Source organism: Salmo trutta, chromosome 23 (assembly GCF_901001165.1).
Source record: "Salmo trutta chromosome 23, fSalTru1.1, whole genome shotgun sequence".
Taxonomy (NCBI): domain Eukaryota; kingdom Metazoa; phylum Chordata; class Actinopteri; order Salmoniformes; family Salmonidae; genus Salmo; species Salmo trutta.
Window position 1 is genome coordinate 15,410,896 of NC_042979.1, and position 22,200 is coordinate 15,433,095.

The following is a 22,200-nucleotide window of genomic DNA, read 5'->3' on the forward strand; positions in this document are numbered from 1 at the left end:
CAATGACTATGATCCCGTGGTCACTTCATGTCTCCTCAACGGCATCCCCTGAGAGGCTGCAGTCAGATCCATCATGCTGAGTGTAACCCAGCAGTGCATACCAATTGGTGAATCAGGGACCAGGAACCAGTCACACAAACACCAATCAGCCACAACCACAGGGGAAAAAAAGAGCACATGACATGTGTAGGTGAGGCCTGAAATTCATGAATAATGTATGCAGACCAACAGATGGAGCACGTCTTGATGAAGCGTTGAGTAGGAACCTGTTGAGGGTGAGACGTGGCCATCCAGGTGATGTCTGTATGAGTGAGCATCAGCATTACAATATCCTCTCAACCTCAACCTAGCAGCAGAAAACACCAGCCTCTCACATTTTAGACAATCACTAAATACTCACCAAAAAATGTATCTAAACCCTAAAGTTTAAACCCTAAAGATGTGGGATACTTTCATAAAAACTGATTTGTTATTCCGATGGAGAACAGCAAGGCTGAAAACATTAAAACTAAAGAAACAATGTTTCAATACACCATTGAACATCATAAAAATGAGTTAAAATAACATGTAACATGTTATCAAGTTCTCATGTAAATATTCAGATGTTTCTAATAAATTTACCACTACTCTGAGGCCACACTTTCATATTGACCTCTGTGCTGTAATCTTTCACAGTCAAATCCCATAATACACAATCCACTCCCGTACTGACCTAGCCCTCCCAGATAGGCTATGTTCTCTGGCACTGGATCCATAATCCCAACCTTTGCCTGGACAAAACCCTGATAGACTGGAATATGGAGAGCCCTAAATCCTAGTTGCACAGGACTAGTATTACTATAGAATGTTGGTTATATAAATGTTACCACAGCATGTCAGTTTTCCAGTGGACGATTCAGACGGAATTAGTTTTACCAAACTTCCCCTGCAATAATAGTTTTTTAGTTTTTTTACTTAAAATGGACCATTATTACATTTTTATTATGACAGAAGCCTGAAGGCTCTTCTCGGCATGAAGATATTTCAAATGTCTAGGGATAGCCTAATATTGGCCTAATGACCTTCAGTTCACAGAAAGTCAAAGTCATACCTATCATTCCAGTGTAAGGTGTGTGAAGAACAAGTCAGAATGGTGAGACGGTAGTCATTGGTTGAATGGCGGATTAATCTACACAAAATATAGGTATCACAAAGCAGAATGTAACATACAACAAGGGCAATGATGATGATAAGCCTACCAGACGTTTTTTTTAGCAAATTCTCTTTTCATCTACTATGTGGACAACGAGAGCAGAAAAACATCCAGTGCACTCCGGTGTATTTTTAGACCTGGCGGACTTCAGACCTTTCCTGTATCTATACAATAAGGGTTATGGATTTGAAAGATGGTTTAGACGGGATTAATTGTGATAGCTGCTTCAGCCTTATGTACCGGCGACTAAACGACAGGGCTGGGATGGCAGATGGGCAGGATCGGGTGGCAGTGAGTGACAGGAGCTGACTCTACATGAATTTAATATCAGCACGTACAGCTCTTCCCCCTCTCTCGCTCTGCACACAGCTAGAATAACATGCAGCCCAAGTGAGTGTGGCTTCATGTATTTGTCCATCTTAGTTAGCCTCTTAACCTCCCCAGCAACAACGTGGCAAAGAGACGACCCCAAGGAGGGAAATGGAGGTGGAGGAGAGAGCGCTTTCAAAATGCACCTGCCATCTTCCATTCTCTACACACACACACACACACACACACACACACACACACACACACACACACACACACACACACACAGACTCCTGTCCACTCCCTGACACTGAGATATTCTCAATTGGGCAAAGGTCTGTCCACTCCGACTCCTCTTTCCTCCGTGACCCGGAAACCGACAAGCGGTCGCCATATGTAGGAGAGCATCAATTCGTTAATAGGTGAACAGAGGAATTTGCTCCTCTCCTCGATTGCCTCCTGTGGGGGAGGATGTTCTGGTGTATCCTACCGCGGAAGAGTTTTGTAATCCACCACACTTCCTTTGAAACTGCTGTTGTTTTCTCAGATGAGAAAAGCATGCGCACGAATTGAAACGCTACTTATCCTTTTATATATTAAAAGTCTAGCAACACCAGCTACATTCTATTCATCACTTTACACATTCATTTGGGATTCCACTTCTGCAATTGTCATTTGCCTGATGATGACGCGCTAGAGAAGAGTCATTTCATACAAGCTCCTTTATTTATTTATTTATTTATTTATTTATTATCTTTCCTCTTGGAGGAACCAAGGAAATCCAATTGCGATTCTCCCACTGGCTCTGCGGAAATAGGAAAGGGAGCAGTGGAAAAGCAGAGGGTCAGGAGTGTGACGTCAGTGTTTCCAGAACAGCTCTTCTAGGCCACCAGGCTGTGACTCTGGCCTGTGAGCTGGCACGACGGCAGGCATGATGTCCCAATCAAGCTGACGTCATTGTAAGCGGCGGCGAACAGAGCAGAGGGCCATAAAGCGAGGGGCCATTATGATGGAAAGTGATTCTTATCTCTCTTCTGCTCAGCCGTCCATCTTTGTGACTGGAGGAAGCCATCAGTGTTTGGCCAGGGGCAGTTGCTCAGTTCCCCTATCAACCTACTGTTTTCTAATCTGCTCTACTGTGTGCTCACCTGATGTCTGACCATAGCTTTGTTTCTCAACCAAAAGATAGGAACAACAAAAGAACCCTAACTGTATCCAAAGCAGTAAAAGGAAACAATTGGCTATATATAATTGAAGATAAGGTATATATTAGTTTTAGTAGACTGAAAACACACAGCAGCAGAGTAATAAAATGGGACAGATAAAAGATCCAATAAGAATACTACATACCAACTATATCATTGATCACATCCAGTCAAATTTTAAGATACGTTTGGGAGTTGCCAGCTGCCCAGCACAAGGTGCATTTGAATATTGAGTTAAGGGATTTCCACCAATGAATCCACTGGACGCCTGCCTGGCTTGCGACTGTTACTCAGCTCGGAGGATTAGTACTGGTAACCCTTAAATTGGGGTCAGAGGATGCAAGTCACGTGACCACATATTGTGGATGGGACAGACACACTGCTGACTCCGGCCACGCATGCCTAGGGAGTGTTGTCAGGCGGCACAGGAAGCCAGGAAGAGAAGAGCAGGGTAAGAGGCTTCTATTGTTCTGTATTTACACACTGCACTGGAGCGGATCAGGTGGAGCCTATGGGCGGGAAAGCAGACCAGAGAGCAGAGAGAAACAGAGACGGAGAGAGCGAGACAGAACAACAGATGGCCAGGGGATTACTGTTGCAATCTCTCAGCTCTCTCACTGCACTTTATTCTCAATCTCGCTGTCCTCTGACCAATTCTCTTTCGCCCTGTCAACATGACATCTTCATGATTTATAGGCCTAGTCCATACACCTCGAGCTATCCTTCTGTCCCTCTATCTACATATCAGATTATTGACGCAGCTGAATCTGTGACAAAGTCAACATGGCCCATTTCATCATGCACAGTGTGCTTTCATTTCATCAAGACTGTCACGAACACTGTTTTTTATAGCACTAAGAGACACACATCAGTGTTTATTCAAAAGGAGCCACAGAATAAACCCCTCTCCATGTCAATGGCACACTTAGCATTTGAAAAGGCTTGGTGGTACTCCTAAAACACTCAGTCTGCAATAATAATCATCTACCAAACCAGGATGCCTATTCAGCATCCACACAATACAATCCCTAGGTTTGCAGGACGATATTATTATGATGAGAGGTCCATGTGTACTGTCCACCCAGCCCCGCCCTCATCCACACAGCAGGGGTCTCTGTGACTGTCCACCTGTCACACTTGGAGGGCTAGAACACATATCTGTTGTGTAAAGACATCACCATGGAGATGGGCCTTTCTAGGGGCAATAAATAAACAAAAAACCATGACACTGCTGTATGGGGGAAGGGGTGAGTCACAGCAGCCAATCACATACAGGCCGACCATCCGGTCTAAGATTCAATGCACCACTATCTGTTTGTTGGTAGACTAAACTACGGTGGCTCCAGCTTCCATTTTCACAATACTAATCAATAAATGGATCTTGTACATTTTCTAGGACTAACGTGTTCGAGGAAACCACAGAATATTAAACAAACATGCTAAATTACTGTAAATTAGAGTGTTCGTCTCTGGATGTGCTGTGTTCACCTGTCCAGACTCCTCATGACCCATACACTGCCACAAGCCCTCATCTCTTCTGGCCTGTGACGGGCCCAGGTAGAGGCTTGGCCTAATGAGGTGTCAAACAAGATTCTACTGGATGGGGAGAATTAAGGTTAGCCCATGGAGAGATGCCAAGAGAAGACTGCTATCATTTCTACCGTTTTATTACCTCACCATCTGGTGTCATGCACCTGCTGTAAGTCTGGATGTGACAACAAAAGCCACTGACTCAATTAAGTGAGCTAAAAACTTAGACGCCTCACTTGTTAGGTGGGAGGAGCCTGATTACTATGAAATTGTGACAAGGCACACAAGTTCCATCAAAAAGTACCTCTGCCAACTGTTCCTAATGACCACAATCACACATCTGTGCCATTATGTACCTGCAAAAATATAATGTTTGAAGAGATAATGAAAATAATGCTTCAAGCATGGTTGACACTGGTCTATTACCTGGTCTGCTATGTAGACTAACATGAGATGTCGGGCATAAAATGTTGTTTAAACATTATTAGTCTTGATGGAGATAGGCCTGAAAGACTTGTCAGTCAACACCTGCCTGCTTTTTATCCCATTTCCCTCAGTGCCAAAAAGAGAGATTTCCCATACCAGCCGCAGAGCCATGGGTATTGATCCTGAGCCACAGGTATTGACGACAGAGGGGGAGCTAATAAAACTAATCAGATACTAGTAATTATTTTTCAGTTTCATTAATAGATATATCTGACTCATGTTTTGCCTCATTTTAGTATTTTTCAGAACTGAAAAAAGAAACAGGGAAAAGCTTTTCTTACAGTATAAATAATTGACAAGTTCAGAGAACTCAGTCAAGCAAAATTGTATTTTTTGCCTCTATTCCTTGATGGTATTTTGTGCATAATTTCAATGACTAATTACATCATCAATTGAAAAATGAGTCACTGCACAAGCATAAATTGTGCCAGTATCAAGTACCCCCAGAAAAATAATCAAACATGGGCAGCCAGCTTAACCCCGGGCTGTATACTACACACATATAAGAGCAGAAATGTGGTTTTGACTAAGTTGACACTTATTTGACTTCAAACAACCTCATTTGCAAAATGTTACCTGAACTGTAGTATACAGTCTTGTTAAGACACTTTAGATGTTAAGCAGAAACACTACCACACAAATTGGATTATAGGCTACTCTTTGTGAAGTAAATGAGATGTTTAGAGGACATGGCAATGGTGATCTTAGACATCACACAAACTAAAGATAAAAGGCTGTCCAGTGTCTCGATCACACACACACACACCACACAAACGATAACACTATTGCAAAACCAGATTGTGTACCATAAGAGCACACAATCTAATTTAGGTGGCTTTGGTTTACTTGATATAATAGTCAACCAAATTCTAAATATACTTTTGATAGCCAATAACAACCATTACACAAGCAAAAAATATTTAGCAAGTAAAACTGCTTTTTGCTAATGTTGTAATTTGGAAACTGACATGTCACACTAACAAACGTTAACTCAGCTGACAAGAGCAGAAACGCTGGGAAACAGCTGGTGGTAGAGGTGACGGCTCCCATCTCAGAATTATGTAATAGATAATCTCCATGTCCAAATTAAATTGCCAAAATAAACTATTTTTATACAATATATTAACTTCGAGCGTTTATCTTTTACATCTGCATAAGGGAGACACATAAGGAAACAACTTTGTTTCAACAAGGAAAAGAAAAAAACAATCACGGCCGCAAAAGTTCAATTCATCCAGTTTGGTCTATTTGGTTTTCAAACCGGTTACTGCTGGGATTCACAATCTAACGTTACTTCACTTGAAACAATTCTTTTGCTTTCGATTTATGAAGTCAAAAATCCATGAAAATGTATTAAAGAAAAAGGGAAAAACTCACCTCTTACACAAAGTAGAGACATCGCAAGAGCTTTTCTCTGACAATCCCTCTAGTTAAAAAAATGTACCAAACGTCTCAGAAAAAATGCGCTCAGCCCGGTAACATTGCAAACAATGTCTCCAATCACTTTTTTAAGTTGTCACAGAGTTACAGGTGGGCTTGAGATGCTGTAAAGGGCAACATAAAGGTTCGGCAGAGAGCAATAGCCCCCTGCCACGGGCACGCCATGATAAAATTCATTAGACTAACCTGAGGGCACCGAGATAAGAGGGCGGCGCCGAAATACTCTCTAATGACATCTAGTCCATCCATTGAGTGAGCATAATCTCTGAAAAGGGCGGACCTTACAGAAAGTTCTGACCAATCAATGAAGAGAGACTAAAAACCACAGAATGAGGGAACAGGTGGTGACGCAGACTTGTCGCTCCCAGTTAGTGGCCTGTTTTGTAGTTTTCACCTGTACAAAAAATATAGAATTAAAAAAGTGTAACTTTTTGGTCAAAATATAGGCCTATATCAAATTTGCACACAACATAAGGCTACATATTTATCTTCCCTTAAGGATTAAAAAAGTATGCTTGTGCTTTTTTCCAGATGTTCTTTTTCTATAGAGACATAAATGGATAGAAATATCACAATGTATGTTCAGTAAAATGTGTCGGGCAAGCGTATGATACAAATGACAACAACCCATGCTGAAAGAATAAATAAATAACCACTAAGGATTGGAGTAATTTTCTTAATGATTAAAATGATTATCACAAAACTGCTTGGAAGCAATGGTGTCACATGAGTAAATCCTACAATATCACAAACAATGTTGCCATCAACAATACATTTTGATAGCCCTTTATTGTCCATTCACATGGATATTCTAGACTATTGTATTTTCTGCTGACAGTGTTTCCTATTTAAAATAAACTAGATTATGTACATATCTAGGTGGCCAATACCTTGTCATTGTTGAGTCTGAGTGATGTCATTATGCCTATATAACCATCAGGATAACCTGGAATTTGACCAATATAGCTGGTTCACAGTTGGTTTTGGTATTTTAACCTGTGTGTCATGAACACATTTGGTGGGGATAGTGAAAATCAACATACGCACGATGACACAGAGGTGGTTTGGTCAGCATGTAAAACTTTGATTGGGTGGTTCATGGGATAATTGACGATATTGAACAATTCTCAATTATACAAAATTCCAGCCTCTCCTCTGTGACCCGGAAACCGATAGGTGGTCAAAGAGTGTCAATTCGTTAGTAGGCGAACAGTATGCTCACCTCCTCGATTATCTACTTCGGCAGAGGATGCACAAGAGCATCCTCCCTATAGCTAGCATGGACGTGTTTTAAAATCTGCTGATTCCCCTTTGAATCAGCTGTTTTCTCAGAGGAGAAAATTCTCTACTTATCCTTTGATCTATAAAATGTCTAGCAAAAGAAGCTTAATTTTTGGGGCACTTAACACATACTTTGGGATTCCTCCTGCCTGATGATGTGCTAGCGGCCTAGTCTCATTTCATACAAGGGCATTTGTTTCCACGTTTCCTCTCTTTGCCTTCGAGATTACCTTTGACATTTTTCGAAAGCAGGCGAAATGAGGATGGCGGACGACATAAGGAGTTGAGACCCCAGTCACGGTGCAACAGAAATGGTTAAGGCTGTAAAGTAGCTTTGTAGACAAACTACCACAGAATAACTCAACAGCCCCCCCTGAGGCTTTTCCTATGTGTAACATGCATACTGATGGAAATCATGTGATATCGAAGGTGAAAAATCCTCAGAAAATTGCGTCTTAGGAGGAATCTCACTGAGATCGTTTTCAGAGAGCATGACTTCTGTATGTACATTTACTACAGTTAACATGGAGAAAAAAAATTACATGAAATCACTGCTGTGTCCACTTCCAAATCATTCAAACCAATAATTTTCTCAACCAAGATTTATTGTGATGAGGTGTTACAATCGTCCCTAAAGTCAATCACAATTCCTTTAATAGTGACAGTATCATAATGGATGACCATTATTGGTATATTGGCCATTTAAATCAATAATCTTGCTATGTTATGCAAAACCTTCCTCCAAAACATTCCACTTCAACAATTATATTTCCATCCAAGGTCATTTTCTTACAAGTACTTTTGGTGACTTAACTTGATGTAGTTTATAATTTACACAGGTATCATTCTTTTCATTAATTGGTCTTTTGACCAATCAGATCAGCTCTGAAAAAGATCTGATGTGATTGGTCAAGACCAATTAGTAGAAAAAAGATCAGAACGCTCTGCCCGTCTAAATGCAGCCAAATTGAAAGTATTGCATCCTAACTATTCAAATACCTGACCTTTATTCCTTCCTCTGCTTGCTCTGACCCTTGGAGGATCTTAATGTCAGGTTACAAGCTCTCACATGAAGTAAAACATTCATGACACTATGAAATGAAAACATATGAAGGACAAATAGTTGGAAATATAAAAGACAACAATACAGCACTTAAACAGAATGCTTTAAATCAGGTTACTAGTTTACCATAAGTTACTATCATACCCATCATCACAGTCATTTGGTATTTGATGCAAGAGAAGAGTACCAATATGACAGCTTGTGGATTTGTAATTGGAACATATGTAATGTGTGCAATAACACTCAATCAAAATTAAACAATGTGTAAGTGACATGAATCCTCCCAAATGGGTTGACGTTTCCAGGCCTCTAAGCAAATCTTTACGTTCTTATCCTGTTTCAATGTCCTTCAAATCGGCAACAGATAGTGTGTCCTTTGGGCCAGACAGTGGTGGTGCTAACCAGGCAACAATGCCTTGGCGCCTCATGGTTGTCTGGCACTGCTTCCGGTTCGGTGACTGCTTTGAGTGGTCTTGACGTCATTCACTACGGGGCTGGTGGTACAAGCTCCTCACTCTTCTCCATGGCCCACTCTGGGGACACACTTTCTAACTTTTTTGAGCTCTGCTTAGCCAGGCTGCCATAAATAGTCATAGCCTGAGGGGAAGGGGAAGATATAGACTGTTACTGTTCTGAGAGAGGAGACGGAGAGACAGGGGTGTGTTGAAAGGGAGGGCCAGGGTAGATGGGCTGAGCAATCACACATAATTAAATAGCTTAAGAAACAGAGACAGACCTGTGTGACCATGCCACTGATGTCACCAGAGTTGGAGGGCAGCAGGATGGTGTTGGACTCTTTGGCCAGGTTGGAGAAAGCGGAGACGTATTGCTCAGCCACACTGAGGGAGGCTGCAGCGTTTCCATTCTGTTCGAAACACAATCACAGTTGGGTCAATGTGCCATCTAGATGTGCGCGTACACACACACACACACACACACACACACACACACACACACACACACACACACACAATGAAGCCATCACAACTATTTTACCTGTTCAGCTAGAGCGTCTGACAACAGCCGGATAGCCTTAGCTTTGGCCTCTGCTTTGGCTAAGACAGCATTGGCCTCACCTAGGTGAAGATAAGAGTCTCATCAGAAACGGTCACAAAGGCTAGCGTCCTGTCCAGTGGGTGTACTTGTTCAGTGCATTCAGAAAGTATTCAGACCCCTTGACTTTTTCCAAATGTTATTACGTTACAGCCTTATTCTAAAATGTATTAAGTTGAGGTTGACCGATTAATTACGGCCAATTTGAAGTTTCAGCATTTTTGGACTCGGATTACATTGCACTCCACAAGGAGACTGCGTGGCAGGCTGACTACCTGTTATGAGAGTGCAGCAAGGAGCCAAGGTAAGTTGCTAGATAGCATTAAAATTATCTTATAAAAAAACAAGCAATAATCACTAGTTAACTACACATGGTTGATGATATTACTAGTTTAACTAGCTTATCCTGCGTTGCAAATAATCAATGCTGTGCCTGTTAATTTATCATCGAATCACAGCCTACTTCGCCAAACGGGTGATGATTTATAAATAAATGTATAAATAAATTTGATTTGATTTGATGATTTAACAAGCGCATTAGTGAAAAAAGCACTGTCGTTGCACCAATGTAGCTAACCATAAACATCAATGCCTTTCTTAAAATCAATACACAAGTATATTTTTTAAACCTGCATATTTAGTTAATATTGCCTGCTAACATTAATTTTTTTCAACTAGGGAAATTGTGTCACTTCTCTTGCGTTCTGTGCAAGCAGGGTCAGAATATATGCAGCAATTTGGGCTGCCTGGCTCGTTGAACTGTGTGAAGACCATTTCTTCCTAACAAAGACTGTTATTAATTTGCCAGAATTTTACATAATTATGACATAACATTGAAGGTTGTGCAATATTTAGACTTATGGATGCAACCCGTTCGATAAAATATGGAACGGTTCCGTATTTCACTGAAAGAATAAACATTTTGTTTTCAAAATTATAGTTTACGGATTTGACCATATTAATGACCAAAGGCACGTATTTCTGTGTGTTTATTATATTCTAATTAAGTCTGATTTGATAATTGATAGATCAGTCTGACTGAGCGGTGGAAGACAGCAGCAGGCTCATAAGCATTCATTCAAACAGCATTTTCCTGCGTTTGCCAGCAGCTCTTCGTAATGCTTGAAGCACAGCACTGTTTATGACTTCAACCCTATCAACTCCCGAGATTAGGATGGCAATACTATAGTGCCTATAAGAACATCCAATAGTCAAAGGTATATGAAATACAAATCGTAGAGAGAAATAGTCCTATAATAACTACAACCTAAAACTTATTAACTTGGAATATTGAAGACTCATGTTAAAAGGAACCACCAGCTTTCATATGTTCTCATGTTCTGAGCAAGGAACTTAAACGTTAGCTTTTTTACATGGCACAAATTGCACTTTTACTTTCTTCTCCAACACTGTTTTTGCATTATTTAAACCAAATTGATCATGTTTCATTATTTATTTGAGACTAAATTGATATTGATGTATTATATTAAGTTAAAATAAAAGTGTTCATTCAGTATTGCTGTAATTGTCATTATTACAAATAAAATATTTTATTTTAAAAGTAAAAAAACAACAACAAAAAACCACCCCGAATTGGCCGATTAATCTGTATCGTATCGGCGTTGAAAAAAAATCATTATCGGTCGATTAAGTTGTTTTATTTCTCCTCAATCTATACACAATACCCCATAATGACAAAACAAAATAGGATTTTAGAAATTTGGGCAAATTTATTCAAAATAAAAAACTGAAATCTTACATTTACATAAGTATTCAGACCATTTACTCAGTACTTTATTGAAGCACCCTTTGCAGCGATTACAGCCTAGAGTCTTCTTGGGTATGACGCTACAAGCTTGGCACACCTGTATTTGGGGAGTTTCTCCCATTCTTCTCTGCAGATCCTCTCAAGCTCTGTCAGGTTGGATGGGGAGCGTCGCTGCACAGCTATTTTCAGGTCTCTCCAGAGATGTTCGATTGGGTTCAAGTCTGGGCTCTGGCTGGGCCACTCAAGGACATTCAGAGACTTGTCCAGAAGCCACTCCTGTCCAGTGGTGTAAAGTACTTAAGTAAAAATACTTTAAGTACTACTTAAGTAGTTTTTTGGGGTATCTATACTTTACTATTTATATTTGACAACTTTTACTTTACTACATTCCTGAAGAAAATAATGTACTTTTGACCTGATACCCAAAAGTACTCATTACATTTTGAATGATTAGCAGGGCATAGAAAATGGTCCAATTCACACACTGAGTGTTGGAGTGTGCCCCTGGCTATTCATAAATGTTAAAAACATGAAAATGGTGCCGCCTGCTTTGCTTAATAGAAGGAATTTGAAATGATTTATACTTTTACTCAGGTAGTAGATTACTGGGTGACTTTTACTTGAGTAACTTTCTATTAAAAGGCATCTATACTTTTACTCAAGTAGGACAGTTGGGTACTTCTTCCACCACTGCTCCTACGTTGTCTTGGCTGTGTGCTTAGGGACAAGGCCCTGAGCGCTCTGGAGCAGGTTTTCATAAAGGATCGCTCTGTACTTTGCTCTGTTTATCTTTCGCTAGATCCTGACTAGTCTCCCAGTCCCTGCCGCTGAAAAACATCCCCACAGCATGCTACCACCACCATGCTTCACCGTAGCGATGGTGCCAGGTTTCCTCCAGACGTTACGCTTGGCATTCAGGCCAAAGAGTTTGATCTTGGTTTCATCAGACCAGAGAATCTTGTTTCTCATGGTCAGAGTCCTTTGGATGCCTTTTGGCAAACTCCAAGCGGGCTGTCATGTGCCTTTTACTGAGGAGTGGCTTCTGTCCGGCCACTCTACCATAAAGGCCTGATTGGTAGAGTGCTGCAGAGATGGTTGTCCTTCTGGAAGGTTCTCCCATCTCCACAGTGGAACTCTGGATCTCTGTTAGAGTGACCATTGGGTTCTTGGTCACCTCCCTGACCAAGGCCCTTCTCCGCCGATTACTCAATTTGGCCAGGCGGCCAGCTCTAGGAAGAGAATTGGTGGTTCCAAACTTCTTCCATTTAAGAATGATGGAGGCCACTATGTTCTTGGGGACATTCAATGCTGCAGAAATGTTTTGGTATCCTTCCTCAAATCGGAGCCAAAAAACTATCCTGACTAGGAGCTCTACGGACAATTCCTTCACCTCGTGGCTTGGTTTTTGCTATGACAGGCACTGTCAACTGAGGGACCTTATATAGACAGGTGTGTGCTTTTCCAAATCATGTCCAATCAATTGAATTTACCACAGGTGGACTCCAATCAAGTTGTAGAAACATCTTAAGGAAGATCAGTTGAAACAGGATGCACCTGAGCTCAATTTCGAGTCTCAAAGCAAAGAGTCTGAATACTTATGTAAATAAGGTATGCTTATTTTTAATAAATTAGCAAACATTTCTAAAAACATGTTTTCGGTTTTTCATTATGGGGTATTTTGTGTAGATTGATGAGGAAAAAAATATAAACTCGGCAAAAAAAGGACCCCTTTTCAGGACCCTGTCTTTCAAAGATAATTCGTAAAAATCCAAATAACTTCACAGATCTTCATTGTAACTGTTGACCATACTTGTTCAATAAACCATAAACAATTAACAAACCTGCACCTGTGGAACGGTCGTTAAGACACTAACAGCTTACAGATGGTAGGTCATTAAGGTCACAGTAATGAAAACTTTGGACACTCAAGAGGCCTTTCTACTGACTCTGAAAAACACCAAAAGAAAGATGCCCAGGGTCCCTGCTCATCTGCGTGAACGCGCCTTAGGCATGCTGCAAGGAGGCATGAGAACTGCAGATGTGGCCAGGGCAATAAATTGCAATGTCTGTACTGTGAGACGCCTAAGACATCACTACAGGGAGACAGGACGGACAGCTGATCGTCCTCGCAGTGGCAGACCACGTGTAACAACACCTGCACAGGATCGGTACATCCGAACATCACACCTGCGGGACAAGTACAGGATGGCAACAACAACTGCCTGAGTTACACCAGGAATGCACAATCCCTCCATCAGTGCTCAGACTGTCCGCAATGGGCTGAGAGAGGCTGGACTGAGAGCTTGTAGGCCTGTTGTAAAGCAGGTCCTCACCAGATATCAACAGCAACAACGTCGCCTTTGGGCACAAACCCACCGTCGCTGGACCCGACAGGACTGGCAAAAAGTGCTCTTCACTGACGAGTCGCGGTTTTGTCTCACCAGGGCTGATGGTCTAAATCGCGTTTATCGTCGAAGGAATGGGCATTACACCGAGGCCTGTACTCTGGAGCGGGCTCAATTTGGAGGTGGAGGGTCTGTCATGGTCTGAGGCAGTGTGTCACAACATCATCGGACTGAGCTTGTTGTCATTGCAGGCAAATTCAACGCTGTGCGTTACGGCGAAGACATCCTCCTCCCTCATTCGGTACCCTTCCTATAGGCTCATCCTGACATGACCCTCCAGCATGACAATGCCACCAGTCATACTGCTCATTCTGTGCGTGATTTCCTGCAAGACAGGAATGTCAGTGTTCTGCCATGGCCACTGAGCACGTCTGGGACCTGTTGGATCGGAGGGTGAGGGCTAGGGCCATTCCCCCCAGAAATGTCTGGGAACTTGCAGGTGCCTTGGTGGAAGAGTGGGGGTAACATCTCACAGCAAGAACTGGCAAATCTGGTGCAGTCCATGAGGAGGAGATGCACTACAGTACTTAATGCAGCTGGTGGCCACAACAGACACTGACTGTTACTTTTGATTTTGACCCCCCCCTTTGTTCAGAGACACATTATTCAATTTCTGTTAGTCACATGTCTGTGGAACTTGTTCAGATTATGTCTCAGTTGTTGAATCTTATGTTCATACAAATATTTACACGTTAAGTTTGCTGAAAATAAAACGCAGTTGACAGTGAGAGGACGTTTCTTTTTTGCTGAGTTTATTTAATCAATTTTAGAATAAGGCTGAAATGTGGAAAAAGGGGACTAAATACTTTCTGAAAGCTCAGTACATCAAGCTGCCTCGCACAACAGAAATATTTACGTAATTTAGCAGACCCTTATCTAGATCGACTTACATTCAACTAAGGCAGATAAAGCAAACTTAGTCTACATTACTTAGTTTACATCAAAAACAACGGTCCAACTTTCACACCATCATTAGTAGTTAACAAAGGCCTTAAGTCATCTAGATATGTGTATTAACCTACCAGCTGCTTTGTTGATCTGTTCTGTTTTCTGTCCTTCCGAGGCCAGGATCTGAGCTTGCTTGCGACCCTCAGCAACGTTAATGGCTGCTTCCTTGTGACCTTCAGACTCCAGCACAGTGGCTCTCTTCTTACGCTCTGCCTCCACCTACACAACGGAAGGCAGTCAGAAAGAGTGTAAACATACAAAACTGATAGGCTAAGTCTTAATAATGTGCAATGTATCACTAATCTATAGATAAGATCATGTTCAGAAATAGTTTGGAGGTTCAAGACCTGTCTCTCAGTTTGTTGGCAGCAGGGCCAGCCCCTCTCACCTGCATCTGCATGGACTCTTTGACACGTGGTGGAACATGTATATCCTTGATTTCATAACGAAGGCAACGGATTCCCCAATCATCTGACGCCTGGTTGATGGAGTGCACTATGTTGGTATTAAGGGTCTCTCTTTCCTGGAGAAATAGAGAAATATAAAACAAGGAAATTAGGTTAAAAAAAAATATCACAAACAAAATTTGTAAAAAAGAACCGAGACTCACCCTGAATACTTTGTCCAGGGTCAGTTTCCCCAGCTCTGACCGCATGGTGGTCTGGGCAAGTTGGGTGACAGCATACTCTGGGTCCTCAACTCCATAGCTGGCCTGGAAGGAAGTACATCTTGTTATCAATATCTACAAACAAAGCAAAAACTTCCATGAACAACAACCTCAAGAAATCATGGACTTTACAAACTTACCTTAAAAGGATCCAATATCCTAAGATAGAGGACTCCATCTATCTGTAGTGTCACATTATCTGTGGATGTAATCAGATATCAGTTCATTCCGAGACAAGGACCGACTGAGAATAATGAGGACTGGCTTACAGTGAAGATAACAGTGACACAGTTGCCACTCACCTAAAGAGACCGCAGACTGCTCTGGGACATCAATAACTATCTCTTTAAGACTTTGCACATAACGAATTTTGTCCAGTATTGGTATTAGGAAATTCAAGCCCTACAGAATATCCAGAAAAGTAAAAGACAAATTAGTAAATTGATCATTTTTATGCATTCGGGACAAAAACTGTGACATAGTGTGAAAGTGTAATTAAGGGTGCAGATCACTGGCTAATTGGAAAACAATGGTTAAATTACCGGCTCCAAGATGCGATGGAAGCGGCCCATCCTTTCCACAACCCAGGATTCTTGTTGTGGCACAAACAGAACCACAGTGTTCATGGGCAGACTGGACGCCCATCGCTGCTGGGCTTGTGTCGCCCACAACGCTGGGACTGTGGGCACTGTTCTCTGGGAATGCTGGAGGGAAACACTAAATCACCATCAATGTACATTACACATTGTTGCATCAGAAGGTTACTCCATTAGAGTTGCAACTTCAGAATCACCTTTATTCACCAGGTACATTTACACACTTAGAATTGTACTTGGTGATATGGTGCTGCTAGTGATAGACAACATTTAGAGACAACATTAAGAGACAGAATACCGACCTTAGAATTTACAGTGTTTACATACATTATATACAAATAGGTAGAGAGAACATAGAGCTATAAGAGAATGAGTAGTGGCTGTACAGATATACAGTGGATGTACAAACATACTGTCAATATCAATATTTCTAAAAGTAGAGTGATGAACAGAAACCAAGAAACATCTTGGCTCCCGGGGAAAAAACCCTGTGCAATGCTGGAGCACGAGTACAGGACATTACAAGGCAGCTTCTGACTTTTCTAAGACAGATGCCGGGAGCTGACGCCGTCGTAATCCATGTGGGGTCAAATGACGAGGGCTAGCTCGGAACTTCTGAAAATTGATTTTAAAATAACTGATTCTAGCAATGAAAGATCCCAAAAAGCAGCCAATTATTTCAGGTCCGGTACCATCGTCGTGCCGCAGTTGTGAAAGATTCAACAGGCTACTGGCATTACACACCTGGCTAAAAGATTACTGTAGTTCTGTTGGAATCACTTTCATAGATAACTTCGACACCTTCTGGAAATATAAGATGCTCTACAGGAATGACGGATTCCGTCCAAATCATCTAGGCTCCTGGACTCTCTCCACGCATTTCAAGGCTGCGTTGAGAATGACTTAATGACCCAAGACCAGCTCAGTTGATCCCTACCATTGTGTTGCTAAATTGTCATAATGCTGCTGCAAATGTACATTAGCCCAGGGGCGTTGGCAAACAACGTAAGTAACTTAATTTGTCCTTCTAAATGCCCTGAATGTCTCTGTTGATCCTACAGCTATTGTATGCAGTAATCATGTGCCTATGAACCAGAGTAATACTGTTAGCACTGTGGCGGTGTGCCCTAGTAGGAAGTCCACCATGTGCAGCTCACCCTGCACTATCAGCTCAAACATAAACAACACGAGCATGTCTACTTCTGATAAGCTTCCCAGTAAAGCAATAAAAACAATCAAGCATCCCAGAAAAGGGCTAAAAATGTCCCACATTAACATATGTAGCCTAAGAATCAAGGTTCATAAAATCAATAACTTGCTAGTTATAGATTACATTCATATTCTGACTATCTCTGAAACTCACTTCGATAATACCGTGGCAGCAATACATGGTTATGACATCTACAGAAAATACAGAAATGCCATGGTGGCGGTGTTGCGGTCTATATTCCGAACCACACTCCTGTAAAGCTAAGAGAGCATCTCATGTTAAATACTGTTGAAATAATATGGCTACCAGTTCATCTGCCTCACCTAAAGCCCATTATTGTGGGAAGCTGCTTCTTTATGCTAAGGATGTGCGTACGGCCACAAACTTTTTTCAAGCTGCTGTAGAACACCAAGTGCTAACAGTCAGTATATGGATAATGTGTGAAATTCTTGATAAAGTATGTGATATACCTCTCTATTTTCTGGGTGATTTCAATGGATTTCAAACTGCACAGTCAAGAAAAAGCTTCAAACTGTAACTAGTGCCTGCAACCTGGTTCAGGTTATCAGTCAACTGACAAGGGTAGTTATAAACAGAACAGGAATGAAATCAACATGTATTGATCACATCTTTACTAGTGCTGCAGAAATAAGCTTGAAAGCAGTATCCAAATCCATCGGATGCAGTAATCACAATATAGAAGCCATATCTTGGGAAACCAAAGTCTGAGGTCATACATTACGTTTTGTAGTGATTCCTATGTTTATGATGTAAAGAACGTTTGCTGGTATGTGGTGTGTAATAAGGAGCAACCAGACACTGCACTTGAAACATTTATAAAATTGATTATTCCAGTTACTAATAAGCATGCACTCATTAAGAAAATGACTAAAAACTATTAAACCCCCTTGGATTGATGAAGAATTTAAACATTGTATGGTTGAGAAGGATGAGGCAAAAGGAATGGTAAATAAGTCTGGCTGAACAACCAATTGACAAACATACTTCAAATGGTGAAATCAGGTGACTAAACTGAATTTAAAAAAAGAAACTATACTATGAAACAAAGATAAATGATAAAGAAGGAAAGTAAAAAGCTTTGGAGCATCTTAAATTACATTTTGGGCAAAAGGGTAAACTCAGCTCCATCATTCATTGAATCACATTGCTCATTCGTCCCAAAACCCACTTATATTGCCAACTAGTTTAATGATTTTTTTCATTGGCAAGATTAGCAAACTTGGGCATGACATGCCAGCAACAAACACTGACACTACACATACAATTATAACTGACCAAATTTTGAAAGACAAGTATTGTCATTTTGAATTATGTGTGTGGAATAGGTGAAACAATTATTGTTGTCTATCAACAATGAAAAACCACCGGGGTCTGACAACTTGTATAGAAAATTACTGAGGATAATAGCAGACGATATTTCCACATCTTCAATCAAAGCCTACTAGAAATGTGTGTGCCCTCAGTTCTGGAGGGAAGCAAAAGTAGTTCTGCTACCTAAAAATTGTAAAGCCCTGTTTACTGGCTCAAATAGTCGACCAATCAGCCTGTTACTAACCCTTAGTAAACTTCAGTGCGGCTTTTGACATTATCGATCATAGTCTACTGCTTGAAAAACTTGTGTTATGGCTTTACACTCCCTGCTATATTGTGGATAAAGAGTTACCTGTCTAACAGGACACAGAGGGCGTTCTTTAATGGAAGCCTCTCCAACATAATGCAGGTAGAATCAGGAATTCCCCAGGGAAGCTGTCTAAGCCCCTTACCTTTTTCAATCTTTACTAATGACATGTCATTGAGTAAAGCCAGTGTTGCGTGTGCACGGATGACTCAAAACTATACACGTCAGCTACTACAGCGTCTGAAATGACTGCAACACTTAGAGTTGAGGTTAGTTTCAGAACAGGTTGCAAGGAATAAGTTTGTCCTAAATATTTCCAAAACTAAAAGCATTGTATTTGGGACAAATGATTCACTAAACCCTAAACTAAATATTGTAATAAATAATGTGTAAATTGAGCAAGTTAAGGTGACTAAACTGCTTGGAATAACCCTGGATTGTAACTGTAATAGTAAAAAAAAAAATTATACAACAGTAGCTAAAATTGGGAGAAGTCTGTCCATAATAAAGTGCTGCCCTGCCTTCTTAACACTATCAACAAGGCAGGTCCTACAGGCCCTAGTTTTGTTGCACCTGGACTACTGTTCAGTCGTGTGGTTAGGTGCCACAAAGAGGGACTTAGGAAAATGACAGTTGGCTCAGAACAGGGCAGCACAGCTGGCCCTTAAATTGACATGAGAACTAACATTAATATGCATGTCAATCTCTCATGGCTCAAAATTGACTTCATCACTACTTGTTTTTGTAAGAAGTGTTGACAAGCTGAATGCACTGAGCTGTCTGTTTAAACTAATAGCACACAGCTCAGACACCCATGCATACCCCACAAGATGTCTCTTCACAATCCAAGTCCAAAACAGGCTATGGGAGGCACACGATAGTTTAGGCTTACAATTAAGCCTATATGAATCCTACATTTTTAAGCACATCTCATGAGTGGCAAGCTCTTTTCCTTTCTTTATGTGCCATTAAATTTGCCTAAACCTACTGTTAAGTTACCAGGTTGCTAGCTAGCTAGGTAAGATGACTGAACAATATTGTATATTATCAAACCAATAATTCGCGACCCAGGATTAGTTTAAGGTGTCCCTCGACATGGTTTGTGAAATTATATAAAATGAGTGTGAATCCCGATAGAAAGAAAAAAGGCTTCTCTGGTAATATGGCACATTTTTAGGCTAGAGACGAGCCATTTTCTTTGCTGTAAAGCTGCAAGCATGCCTGTCGCGGAGCGGTGCTTTTTCCATCTCCGACACTCAGAGGCTGCATGACAGTGAGCTTGCAAAGGCTACTCAGACTGGTCTGTGCTCTTGGTTATAACAGAGCAATGTTCATACATTGTAACAGAAGACTCATCAGGGTCTGCATCCCGGCTAAATTATATATTTTTTCAAACTGACTGAGGAATAGAAGCGAGCAAAGAGTGGACGGAGAGAAGCAGGTGAGTGAGGGCTGATAGGGGATGCGGTTGGCGATTACAGATGCCACAAGTGATATGCACATGAAAGTGGATATTATTGGATCTGCACATACAAGAGACTAGCTGCTGTAGCTTAAATTCAACTGAATTTATAAACAAAACTGATTTTATAAAGATTTTATAACAGACACAAGCAGGTTCTTCAGATGGGTAGGGCTGAAAAAGTCAGTAGTATCTATCATATGAAATGGTATTCTAATATGTTGGTTCATAAACGTTTTGGTACCATGATATTACCGTGGTGCCGGTACACCGTGCAACACTAAATATAATAGCAACAAAGAGCGCAGATTTAGGTTTATAAACTCTGTGAAAGCACCATTCGGCTAATGTGACAAATAAAATGTGATTTGATTGTACTGTTGAGGGCATTTTCAACTGGCCAACGACACACTACATGACCGAAAGTGTGGACACCTGCTCGTCGTACATCTCATACCAAAATCATGGGCATTATCATGGAGCTGGTCCCCCCTTTGCTGCTCTAACAGCATCCACTCTTCTGGGAAGGCTTTCCACTAGATGTTGGAACATTGCTGCAGGGACTTGCTTCCATTCAGCCACAAGAGCATTAGTGAGGGTGGGCACTGATGTTGGGCGATTAGGCCTGGCTCACATCGGATTTCCAATTTATCCCAAAGGTGTTCCGATGGGGTTGAAGTCAGGGCTCCGTGCAGGCCAGTCAAGTTCTTCCACATCAATCGACAAACCTCGCTTTGTGCACAGGGGCATTGTCAGGCTGAAACAGAAATGGCCCTCCCCAAACTGTTGCCACAAAGTTGGAAGAACAGAATCGTGTAGAATGTCAATGTATGCTTTAGCTTTAAGATTTCCCTTCACTGAAACTAAGAGGCCTAGCCCGAACCATGAAAAACAGCCTCAGACCATTATTCCTCCTTCACCAAACTTTACAGTTGGCACTGTACATTGGTGCAGGTAGCGTTCTCCTGGCATCCGCTAAACCTGGAGGAAGACTCCATGTATGGAGATCCCATCGTCCCAGCCAACCAGTTTATTATTTCAGATGGTGAAGCGTGATTCATCACTCCAGAGAACACGTTTCCACTGTTCCAGAGTCCAATATCGGCGAGCTTTACACCACTCCAGCCGACGCTTGGCATTGCACATGGTGATCTTTGGCTTGTGTGCGGCTGTTCGGCCATGGAAACCCATTTCATGAAGCTCTCGACAAACAGTTCTTGTGCTGACATTGCTTCCAGAGGCAGTTTGGAACTAGGTGGCGAGTGTTCAAAACCGAGGACAGACTTGGTGGTCTACCACTTTGCATTTCACCTTCACAATAACAGCACTTAAAGTTGACCAGGGCAGTTTTAGCAGCGCAGATATTTGACGAACTGACTTGTTGCCATGTTGAAAGTCACTTAGCTCTTCCGTAAGGCCATTCTACTGCCAATGTGTGTCTATGGAGATTGTATGGCTGTGTGCTAGATTTTATACACCTGTCAGCAACGGTGTGGCTGAAATAACCGAATCCATTAATTTGAAGGGATGTCCACATACTTTTGTATATATTGTGTAACTAGTTATCTAGGTAGCTGACTAACATCTCAGTGAACACATGATAGCAAGGCAAGCTAGCTGGCGTACAGTAGCAAGCTAACTCAGTAGACTAACAGTAATTACCTAAAGTTAGCTAGTTTGAATTAGCATGTCTCTTACCATTAAAAGGGCACCGCCAGTCCGGCACAATGTTCGGAACATTTTCTTAACTTAATTGTTGGCAGATATGTAGCTATGTGGTTTAGGTGAAATGAATGAATATTTGTTCATGTGTGACCCTCGGCCGATTCAGGAAACGCAGTTACAACATCGAATTGGTGCACTGGTTAAACACGTCCCCCTGTTGATAGGGGAAATGGAACTTTGGCGATTATCTTTCCAGATGATGCGTTGTTTCATGAAAAAAA

The 22,200-nt window shown here is 41.4% G+C and overlaps 2 protein-coding genes across 2 annotated transcripts in view; both read right to left on the reverse strand.

Moving 5' to 3' along the window:
* unc13bb (unc-13 homolog Bb (C. elegans)) overlaps positions 1-6,344 on the reverse strand; it is a 106,569-nt gene extending 100,225 nt beyond the window's left edge. Inside the window, exon 1 of the mRNA XM_029709224.1 lies at positions 6,100-6,344. Coding sequence (XP_029565084.1) covers positions 6,100-6,121 — 22 coding nt within the window. The 5' untranslated portion in view covers positions 6,122-6,344. The remainder of the gene's footprint in view (positions 1-6,099) is intronic.
* Positions 6,345-8,027: 1,683 nt separating this feature from the next.
* stoml2 (stomatin (EPB72)-like 2) lies at positions 8,028-22,128 on the reverse strand. Its single transcript, XM_029709226.1, has 10 exons — positions 21,953-22,128; positions 15,890-16,051; positions 15,650-15,749; positions 15,488-15,546; positions 15,291-15,392; positions 15,069-15,203; positions 14,755-14,899; positions 9,503-9,582; positions 9,243-9,371; positions 8,028-9,103 (listed from the first exon to the last, which is right to left on the reverse strand). Exons 1-10 carry the CDS (start codon positions 21,992-21,994, stop codon positions 8,993-8,995), a joined length of 1,065 nt encoding a protein of 354 aa, XP_029565086.1. The 5' UTR covers positions 21,995-22,128; the 3' UTR covers positions 8,028-8,992.
* Between the last annotated feature and the right edge of the window lie 72 nt (positions 22,129-22,200).

Coding starts and splice junctions, on each gene's coding strand:
- stoml2 (XM_029709226.1), bottom strand. CDS start 21,994: ATGTTCCGAACATTGTGCCGGACTGGCGGTGCCCTTTTAATG. Junction 15,750..15,889: donor TCCATCGCATCTTGGAGCCG/GTAATTTAACCA, acceptor GATATTCTGTAG/GGCTTGAATTTCCTAATACC. Junction 9,372..9,502: donor CAGACGCTCTAGCTGAACAG/GTAAAATAGTTG, acceptor TGTTTCGAACAG/AATGGAAACGCTGCAGCCTC.